Source organism: Cnephaeus nilssonii (genome assembly GCF_951640355.1).
Source record: "Cnephaeus nilssonii genome assembly, chromosome: 5".
NCBI classification, from domain to species: Eukaryota; Metazoa; Chordata; class Mammalia; order Chiroptera; family Vespertilionidae; genus Cnephaeus; species Cnephaeus nilssonii.
In genome coordinates this window covers 103805551-103816734 of record NC_137076.1, presented here as the reverse complement: position 1 = coordinate 103816734, position 11184 = coordinate 103805551, and the positions used below count along the sequence as shown (strand labels likewise).

At 49.7% G+C, this 11184-nt stretch overlaps 1 protein-coding gene across 1 annotated transcript; it reads right to left on the bottom strand.

Annotated features, from left to right (window-relative positions):
* Positions 1-3576: 3576 nt before the first annotated feature.
* EFCAB9 (EF-hand calcium binding domain 9) lies at positions 3577-10311 on the bottom strand (the record flags this gene model as incomplete). The annotated part of the gene is made up of 4 exons (XM_079770293.1): positions 3577-3702; positions 4912-5088; positions 5688-5836; positions 10176-10311. The coding sequence occupies 4 exons, from the start codon at positions 10309-10311 to the stop codon at positions 3577-3579; spliced, it is 588 nt and encodes a 195-aa protein (XP_079626419.1).
* Positions 10312-11184: the final 873 nt, after the last annotated feature.

Here is an 11184-nt window from a genome sequence, read left to right as displayed (position 1 = left end):
TTATTCTCCCAGAGGTAACACCTGTTACCAGTTTTCTGGGTATCTTTATTTTATTTTTTAATATATTTTATTGATTTTTTTATAGAGAGGGATATAGAGTTGGAAACATCGATGAGAGAGAAACATCGATCAGCCGCCTCCTGCACACCGCTACTGGGGATGTTCCCGCAACCAAGGTACATGCCCTTGACCGGAATCGAACCTGGGACCTTTCAGTCCGAAGGCCGACGCTCTATCCACTGATTCAAACCAGTTTCAGCTTTCTGGGTATCTTTAAAGATCCTCTAGCACTATGGTTCTGAAACTTGAGCATGCATTAGAATTACCTGGAAGGCTATTAAAACAGATTGCTCGACTCGTCCCCCAGACACTCAAGTCAGTAGGTCTGAAAGTTCCCAGTTGCTGCTGCTGCTGGTGTGATATGTATGAGTATATTCATCCACCTTACCCTGTTTTCTTCCATAAATACATGTCTGACTGCACCTTTGATTTTTTTTTTTAATGGTGACTAGTAGGTTGTCCATATAAGTAGAGTTAGATTTGCTCCGTTCCTCTCACAGCTGCAGTAGGGTTCCATTGTGGGGTACCATGGTGATTTCAGACACTTGGTTCTGGTGAGTGTGGCTGTTTCCAGTCGTTGGTCACTGCACTGTCTGCCATGAAAGTCCTTTTCTACACTACGTGTTTGTGACTGTACATCTTACTCCTGAGGAAGTTGAATGGCTAGATCAACGAGTATATACCTACAGGGAGTAGATGCTGACTTGCCCCCCAAATAGATTTGACCAATTTAATACTATAGCAGTATGACTGCTCTTATTTCCCTGACTGATCTTTTGGTCTTTGACAATCTAAGTGAAAACCTATGTCCTCTAGTTTTTAATTTGTGTTTTTTCCTTGGGTAAAGGTTAGCATTTTACTGTAAATTTTAAGGCCATTGGTATTTTTTCCTGTGAATTTCTCTTTTTGTTTGCCCATTTGCTAGTGCATTTTGGTCTTTATTCTCCTGATTTGCAAGAACTCTTTTTATATTAATGAAATTAGTCATTTTCTATCACATTGTTTTTTATTTTTATGTAATTTATCATGTGCAAATATTAAGTTTTTCATGGTCAGATCTATTAGTCTTACGTTTTATGACTTCTGGGTTTTCATACTTCTGGGTTTTCATAACTTCCAAAGGTCTTACCTGCTCTGAGATTATAACAGTTTTATTCCCATGTATTTATTTTATGGTTTTATTCTGGTGCAAGGAAGGAAGTAGCAACCCAGGTTTACTTTTTTTCCAGCTGCCTACCCTGCTTTTCCTGACACTACTTATTGAATAATGTTCATCTCTTTTTCCCATTGATGTTTAAAAAAATCACTCTTTATGCCAATTATTAAGACTACTATTTCAGTAGTCTTTTCTTGTTAATTAGTATATAAGTAAAATTAGTAATAGGACAAATTAGTAAATAATACCTGTGTCCACCTCCAACTCTCAAATGCTATGATTTGGTATTTTTACTTATGGAAAAAGAGAAGGGAAGAGCGCGGCTGTAGCCAGTCTCCCGTGATTTCTGTCCCCTGGCTCCGTCCGAGCTGCTCACCGTGGTGACTGCCCGTCTCAGCAGGGGTCAGCATAGTTGATTGGGCCTTTTCTAGTCTTTGTTTTTGGCATGGGCCACCCAACTGAGGACTAATCGAAGAGAAGTGATTTCACTTGGCTTAATTAGCTACCTCTAAAATGCTTTCCTTTTTGGGGCTGGTCCTGGGCTGAAACTAGTCATCTCCTCAGTCAAGCCTGCCATCCACCTGCCCCTGCAACTGCTGCCCCTTGCCACCCACTGCTCAGGCCCCTGAGCAAACTTGCTTTGTCGACCAAGGAATTCTAATGTAACTATAACATAGTCATAATACAGTATCACTACCCCCCAAAGCGTGTTAAAGGTACTTAGTCTGATAAGCTCTATCCTTAAAAGCACAGTGAGTTGACTCAATGTGAAAATAATGAAACTTATTTTAAGTATATCTACAAATACATTAAAAAAATTTTTTTTCATAGGTTGATACTCCGTGGTTGAGTGTTGCTGGCTCAATCCCCAGTGTGGGGTGTGCAGGAGGCAGCTGATCGGTGATTCTCATCATTGATGTTTCTATTTCTCTCTGTCCCTTCCTTTCTGAAATTAATAAAAATACCCTATGTAATAAAAGCCTAATATGCTAAGTGTCTGGTCATCCAGTCAGCCGTTCAACCAGTCAAAGCGTAATATGCTAATGATATGCTAAGGACACTCAACTGCTCGCCTAGAGGGCAGACGCTCTGACCAGTAGGTTAGCTTGCTGCTGTGGTCTGGCCGATCGGGACTGAACGAGACTGGCCGGACACACCCCGGAGCCTTCCCTCGGTCCCTCCCTGGCTGGCCAACCTCCCACGTCCTTCCCTGGCCCCGATCGTGCACCGATGGGGTCCCTCCACCTAGTCGGCACTCTCTCACAATCTAGGACCCCTCGGGGGATGTCACAGAGCCAGTTTGGGCCAGACGCTGGAACGACCAGTCACTGTGATGCACACTGACCACCAGGGGGCAGATGCTCAACACAGGAGTTGTCCCCTGGTGGTCAGTGCACTCACACAGGGGGAGCGCTGCTCAGCCAGAAGCCAGGCTCACAGCTGGTGAGTGCAGCAATGGGGTGGGAGCCTCTCCTGCCTCCGCAGCAGCACTAAGGATGTCTGACTGCCAGCTTAGGCACGCTCCCCACAGGGAGTGGGCCTAAGCCGTCATTTAGACATCCCCCAAGGGCTCCCGGACTGTGAGAGGGTGCAGGCTGGGCTGAGGGACCCCCCTCTCCCGAGTGCAAGAATTTCGTGCACCGGGCCTCTAGTATTTAAAAAATAAAAGAGAAACATCAACCATAAGCCTGCAACCCAGGCATGTGCCCCAACTGGGAATGGAGTTGTGAACTGGTTCAGTCGACATTCAACTACTGAGCCACACCAGCCGGGCTACCCAAGCAGATGTGATCCATTTGCTTAAGCACCTGACTCGGAGAGTAATTCAGATTCTAGGAAGAACACAGCCCCAGGATCCTTAAAAGTCAGTTCCCTTGTGGTTGGAGGCACTTCAACCATTTGCCATTTTGAAGTGTTGCATCCCGGTAGTTTTAGCCTAAGGATTGGGAGACTAGACAGGGTCTGGAAGTGTTGGACCACTAGGGCCTAATACTGGGGAAGCACGGCCTTCTTTCAACTGCTGAGCCCCAGGAAGTGTTGGTAATTATTTGGATACACAGAGACCTAATGAACAGGGTTGATCTGAAAAGCAGCAGCAGAATTGAGACATGTGGATGGACAAAGAGAGTGGTTGCTTCACATGACAGTCTTGTAGCGTATGTGAGGTCCATAGGTTATCAAAGTTATGAACTTTCTGTTTGAGGAACACTCATTTGGACCCTTCATATAACAAAGTGAATGTGGAGATACCACTTTGGTGTTCACATTTATTTTTAAACATGCTAACAGTCTTAATTACTTATATTGTATTTTCAGATTAATTTCTTTCAAGAAGTTTCTCTCTTGCCTTCCCATTAACTTTATGTGGCATGTTCTTCTGTGAGCAGAGCCTTCCGTTCCTCGTTCTCATTCTCTGCTTTCTGCCTCTCCTGGTACTTGTCCATGGTGGAGATAGTAAACAGCTTAAATTCCTTGTAATTCAGGTGCTTTTGTTGGGGGATAAAAAGAAAAATTATTTCAGGAAGGACTTGATACTTTGTTTCAGATGACAGCAGGATTATAAGCATTTGTCATTTGAAAACTTGGAAACTTAAAGAGGCTCGTAATTAGGACAAAATTATCGTCAGGTTGTAGTCTAGGAGCCAGGGACAGAGCGTCTATTGTAGACGCTAAAGTAACCGAGAGTCACTTTCTTTTACTTCAAGTCCAGATGCTTCAGGCTGGCATCTGAGGTTCAGATGTGATCCACCTTTCTCAGCCTCCCCTCCCCCTTGCTTCCCCATGGACTTCCTCGCTAAATAGGCAGAATTCACGGTCTTCACCACAGTGGTCTCTTAGGATTTTGCTCCTGTGTTCCCATCACAGAATTTCTTCTTTCTACTTACTTAGCTCTCTATGCCCTTCCCCAACACCAACTCCTGCCATATCCTATATAATAAAAGCCTAATATGCAAATAGACCGAACAGCGGAACGACCGGTTGCTATGACATTCACTGACCACCAGGGGGCAGATACTCAGCGCAGAAGCTGCCCCCAGCCCACAGGCCCCAGGCTGGCCAAGGCGGGTGCCAGCAGGGGGGGACCCGATCACCCTGCCAGTTGCCCCACAGATCAACCCTGATTGCTGGCCAGGCCTAGGGACCCTACCCGTGCACTAATTTCGTGCACCGGGCCTCTAGTTAATAAATATCCTTCTCTAAGCTTCTGTAATTTTATATCCATATTCTCCTATGTAGCACTTATTCAGTCCTCTCTCTCCCATGGGCCTATGAATCTCCAGTTTTTCTGATCCCAGTACCATGGCATGCTGGAGCAGGTTTTATTTATTTATTTATTTATTTATTTATTTATTTATTTTAATCTTCACCTGAGGATATTTTTCCCCTTGATTTTCAGAGAGAGGGAAAGACAGAAACACCAATGTGAGAGAAATACATCGATTGGTTGCCTCCTGCATGCACCCTGACCAGGACCCTGGCCAGGGAGGAGCCTGCAACCTAGGTATGTGCCCTTGACTGGAATCAAACCCGGGACCTTTCGGACCTCAGGCCAATGTTCTATCGACTGAGCCAAACCGGCTAGGTCTGGAGCAGGTTTTCTCACCTCCTCCTCACCTGTCTACTGGGTAGAAGGACATTGTCCTCCGCCTCAGGACAGGGAGGCGCCAGGCCACCCCTCAGGGATCTGCACTCACACAGTCACCGGTGATGTCAAAGTCGCGGTAGAACTCTCGGAGTTCGTGTTTTTTAATGTTGAAGAGAAAGTCGTACTTTTGGAAGCTCTCCGCCCCAATTCTCAGCTCCCCATCCAGGTCCAGCAGCTCAAACACCGGCCGGGAATGGCGGAAGATAAACTGCTCTTCCAAGTGGTTCTGTGCGGAGAGAAATGGGCCCGCCAAGTGAGAGCATTGTTGGTGCCGCTTCCGAAACTTGCCACGTCAAGACTCCTCCTCCGCTCCCTCGTCCATTCCCCAGAGAGCTACAGGCAAAAGGCGAGACCACAGGCGCTCAGGGCGGAAAGCTGCTGCGGTCAGTGCTTCAGGTCCAGCTTCGGCATCTGTCGTCAGGGGAACCGAGCCGCCTGTCCTGATCATTCCGGCTAGACAGACCCCTGGCCACTAGAACGCATTTCCTCACCTTGACCGAAGATAATGGAGGCACCGGTCCCTTTCCGCATGCAGTGGGAGGTGAACACACACCAGCAGTGTGTGCCGGTCAGGAGGGACCCCTCTCCATCCCCCATCCCTCCAGGAGATTCTCTGAGGAAGGGAGGTGGCAGGGGAGAGGCTGGGTAGCTGCTGGGAGTGCCTAGGTTATGGATGGGCCACTTGGGAGCCAGAAGGAGTTCTTCCCCACATTTCTTTCCTTCCCGTTTTGCGTGAAAGGGAAGAAAATGTTGGGTGTACTCTTAATTCAGGGCCTCATTTAGCAAGATGGTGGGAGCTGCCCCAGGGCCCGGCCCGCTACTTGCCTCGTGTGCCAGCAGTATGCACACCAGCATGTAGAACTGGTCAAAACCGATCTCGCCCACCGCCTCCCAGTCCAGCATGTTGAACACACTCATGATCTGTTTCCTCTTCCAGTTAGTCACGTGGTGAAGGAAGTGGTAGAACAGCACATCTGGTGGGGGGGGGGGGGTGAGAGGAGGAGATGGATTATTCAGAAACCGCTCCAAAGGCTAACGCACTGGGAGCCGCCTGGGTGGTACTGATGTTGGAAGCCTGTGACCTGGGAAAAGCAACGATTTTCTTTTTTTCAAAATTTTTTTAAAAAAAAACATATATATATATATATATTGATTTCAGAGGGGAAGGGAGAGGGAGAGAGAGATGGAAACATCAATGATGAGAGAAAATCACTGATCGGCTGCCTCCTGCACGCCCCCAATTGGGATCGAGCTCGCAACCCAGGCAAGTGCCCTTGACCAGAATCGAACCCAGGACCCTTCAGTCTGCAGGTGGACGACGCTCTATCCACTGAGCCAAACCAGCTAGGGCTCAAGATCTTTTTTTTCTTTTTCTTTTTTTAACGTTTTATTGATTTCAGAGAGGAAGAGAGAGAAACATCAATGATGTGAGAGAATCATTCACCGGCTGCCTCCTGCACGCCCCACACTGGGGATGGAACCCGCAACCTGGGCATGTGCCCTGACCAGGAACTGAACTGTGACCTCCTGGTTCAGAGGTCAACGCTCAACCACTGAGCCACGCCGGCAGGGCTAACAATGATACTATTTTGTTTCTGGCTTTGCCACCGCACCTCCCACGATTTCTTAAACCTTAATTGCCCTGAGCCGTGTGGAAAAGGATGCATCCGGAGGCTGGAGAGCGAGGGCGGAGGACTTGGTTCCTGACCCAGCTCACGCACTCCACGTGCGGACAGGCGTGTGGAGGTAACCAAAGGCACACGCTCCCCGTACGTGGAAGGAAGAGCTGATTCTCACTGGGGACCTCGGACACGTCCTTGGAGAAGCTGGCATTTCACCTGGGCCTTTCACTTGAGGAGACAATTAAAACAGGAGAAATTAAAAAATCATTCCTCTTCTGTGCCGCGCCAGCACGGCCAAGGGTGAGCCTGAGAGGGGGTGGTGAAGGATTGATGACAGACAGACAAGAGAAGAAAGCTGGGTCTCGGTGGGACGCTGCCTCTCTGATGGAGAGACAGCGCCAGCGCCCACAAGCCGTGTCTTTATTTTACAGCCGATGCCACCAGGCAAAGGAAGGGCGTGGTCAAGATGTTTACAACATTCTCATGGATTTCGATCCCACTCAACTACATGCACCTGAACTCTATCAAGCCCACATCACTCAGGCACGTGGGGCCACGTGTTCGGACCACAGGTTCAAGCTGACAACTCCAGCTGTTGGCTATCATTGTGCTGGGAGGGCTCTGCCCTCCAAGCTGGGACTTGCACGTGGCCACGAGACGACTGTGCCCTCTCATCAGTCCGAGGCTTGAACCTGTCCAAACGCTGTAGCCGCTCTCCACACTCTTCTACAAAAGCATCGACATGCCTTGTGCTCCTAGGAAAGCGAGTGCATTTGGCCACGAGGGGAAGGCGCAGCTGCTGGCGAAGCTCTTAGGGCTCAGCGCTGAAAGGCCGCCTCTCCTGGAAGGCTCAGCCCTGCGGGGAGAGTGGCATCACGCGCTTCCACAGGAGCCTCGGAGAGGAGCTGTCTATTTCAGCGCTGCTCGGACGGTGGTAACACCCTTCGCCAGAGGGTCTTGTGAAGCACAGACTCTGATGGGGAAACCGGTGTGGGACCCGGCGTGCCTTTCTGACCGGCTCCAGGTGATGCCGCGGCTGCTGACCACCCATAGGGGCCGCGCTGGGATCCGAACGGGGCCTGAGGCCACAGCCTGGCCGGTTCCAGGGTGGAGCCGTCGCCTTTGTACATTAGTTAAGGATATTCGGTCCTACAATCAGAGACAACAATCCTGTAATTTAAAGAACAGGGAAGGTTTGTGCTGAAATCCCACTCACTAATCATCCGTCTCGGCATCGAAGATGAAAGGAACAAGCCTGGGGATACGTTTATCCAGTGCCGGGCGGCTCTGCCGATCGCGGACACTCACCGCCCAGGGTCACGGAGGGAGTCACGGGTCGCTGTCTGCGTGCGGTTTCCCCGGGGCCACTGGCTACAGAGGCGTTCTCCTGCAGAAGACGGGGCTTCGCTACACCCACAGCACCTCCACTTTGGAGTCCAGTGCAAGCTCGCTACGGGCTCAGTGAGCCAGTCACACGTCCTGGTTCGGGGGCTCCTGATGGTCTCTTGATGATCCTTCCCAGGCCCCTCCAGGTATGAGCATGTGGGAGCAGCACACTATATACATGATCCTATATAAGAAAAGGCTAATATGCAAATAGAACGAATGGTGGAACAACCGAACAACCGGTCGCTATGACGTGTGCTGACCACCAGGGGGGCACGCGTGGAACATGGCAGGCGTCGGCCATGGTGGGATGGTGGAGCAGGTGAGCGGGGGCGCCAGGCCAAGGCAGGGTGCCAGTCATTGTCATCAGGGCGAGCCTCTGGTGGTAACTGAAAATTCTTTGCTCCCGTGCGCCGCAGTCCCACCCAGTGCTCGCACCTGCTTCTGGCGCCTGCTGCGGGCCCCACTCACTCAGTGCCATCAGCAGGTGAGTGGCGGCTGCCAGCCCCTGAGGGCTTCTCCACTTCCCCCTGCTCCTGAGGGGCAATCAGGGCAGCAGCTGACACTCGCACCTGCTGATGGCACTGGCCCCGATCTCTCTGCACTGTCAGCAGGTGTGAGTGGCAGCGGCAGGAACAGGGCAACCAGCAGACAGGGGACCAGGGGCTACGGTGGGAGGGGCCGGGCAGGGGTGCGGCCCACAGTTCCTTTCAAGGTGCACGAATTCATGCACTGGGCCCCTAGTATATATACTGTATATATCTCCAGTGATGTTTTGGTATGGGACTTAGTAGCTACTTAACAAATACTATTTTTCTTTCTTTTTAAAAAATATATTTTTTATTGATTTCAAAGAGAAAGGGAGAGAGAGAGAGATAGAAACATCATTGATGAGAGAGAATCTGATCAGCTGCCTGTTGCACACCCACTACCAGGGATTGAGCCCACAACCTGGCATGTGCCCTGACTGGGAATTCAATTGGGGATCTCTTGGTTCATGGGTTGATGCTCAACCGCAGAGCCACACTGACTAGGCAACAAATGCTGTTTTTACAGCAGCTGGCTCTGGCCCACTCAAGTCTCCAGGGCCTTAAGTCACACCTCCGGCCTGGAAGGCAGTGTCAGGGCTGTGTTGCACGCTTTCAGGTCACTACCCAATCCCCTGGTGACCAGAAGACACAGCCTGCCCCTCTCGGGTATTGCATCATCAGGGAGGGAGGGAGTTGCCAGGGAGACCAGACTCAGCAGACATTCCCGTGAGACTAAGAGTGGGCTTTGGAGTCAGAACCCCACGGGTTTCAGTGCCGGGCTTTCTGTTTACAGCTCGGTGCCCTGCAGCTGCGTTATCACGGACTGGGTTCTTGGGAAGAGTTGGTGACATACCCTGTGAAAACCTATGCGTAACGAGAGACACGGAGGCAGGAAATGATGAGAAAATGAAGGTGTCCTTTTATTATACTTTAAAGATTGAATGAACTCTTAAAAATCTTTATGGAAGAAACCCCTTATTCACAAAGGACCTTAATCTCTCTCAGGTCACAATGGATGGATAGGAAACCTTATTTATACTCAGTCCTCTAAAAACCCCTAAAGTCTTGTAACTAATCTTCTATTAGTTTGCGCACTCAAAGGCACGTGAGGATTGTCACTACTTGTTGGTCACTCACAATTACCAAGAATTAGAAGGAACCTTGTATATCATTTTTTTGACACAAACATCCCATTTGACAGATGAGAAGTCTTGCTGAGGGGGGCTTGACCCCCAGGAATAGTTACAATGACAGTGACACCAAGTCCTCACCAGGTGCTGTGCATTTTCCATACATCACCTGTTTAATTATCCTCTCCCCAACCACGACATGGACTCCATTATTAGAATCCTCATTTACAGACGAGGAAAGTGAGACTTAAACAGGGTGTTGAGCCCAGCCGCTGTGGCTCAGTGGTTGAGCGTTGACCTATGAACCAGGAGGTCCTGGTTCCATCCCCGGTCAGGGCGCAGGCCTGGATTGCGGGCTCGATCCCCGGTAGGGGATGTGCAGGAGGCAGCTGATGGATGATCCTCTCTCATCATTGATGCTTCTCTCTCTCTCTCCCTCTCCCTTCCTCTCTGAAATGGAAGAAAAAATAAATAATAAAGAGGGTGACGACGCCTCCAGATCTCCAAGGAGTCAGGGGTGGAGCTAGGATTTGAACCCAGAGCCTGCAGTCGTGACCTCCTCACTGAGCTGCCACCAGGCTTCAGGGTAAGTTGGTGACTAGACACCAGGGCACGACCCCAGGAGCCGGTTCTGACAGCACTGACCGTTCAGGGTGTGGTTGCGGTGTGCGTCCAGGAGGCGGAAGTACTCCACCAGGGCCTTGACGTTCCTCACGGACAGCAGGCAGTAGAGCTTGTCCAGGTACAGGCACCACAGAAACGACCCCGTCTTCAGCTTCATGGTGGAGCTCCTCATGCCCATGGCTCGGCAACCGGCACGGGAGCCGAGAACGCAGCCTCGGAACTAGAATGTTGGGCCCCGAGAAGCTCTGGTAGGAGAGTTCTTTCTGGATAAAACTATCAGAAACAGTCTAACCAGCCCGGCCGGCCTGGCTCAGTGGCTGAGCGTCGACCTAGGAACCAGGAGGTCACGGTTCGATTCCCGGCCAGGGCACAGGCCTGGGTTGCGGGCTCGATCCCCAGTGAGGGGCGTGCAGGAGGCAGCCAATCGATGATTCGCTCCCTCTCCTTCCTCTCTGAATTCAATAAAAATATATAGAATATTTAATGTCAACTGTAATTGGAAGAAAATAATTATGGCCCTAGCTGGTTTGGCTCAAGTATCCAGCATCTGCCTGCGGACTGAAGGATCCCAGGTTCGATTCCGGTCAAGGGCACATGCCCTGGTTGCTGGCTCGATCCCCAGTAGGGAGCCTGCAGGAGGCAGCTGATTAATGATCCTCTCTCATCATTTATGTTTCTATCTCTCTCTCCCTCTCCCTTCCTCTCTGAAATCAATAAAAATATATTTAAAAAAGAAAAATAAATTATGATGGCTTCCTCCCAGTTTTCCAGCCTTGCCCTCGCCTCCTGTTAACCTGATTATTCCTCCTTCACTAAAACATGACCAGTTCTAAACGGAAACCACACACTGGAGACGAACGAGAGATTGCACACATATGAAAACATGTTACACGGCCAGGGTGATTCTCAGAGGAATATTTATAGCCTAAATGTGTTCATTAGAAAACAAGGAGTGAAAAATACACATAATTCTAAAAGAATCTAGAAAAGTAAGTAAAATAAAACCCGAGAGAAGGAAATGTTTACAGAA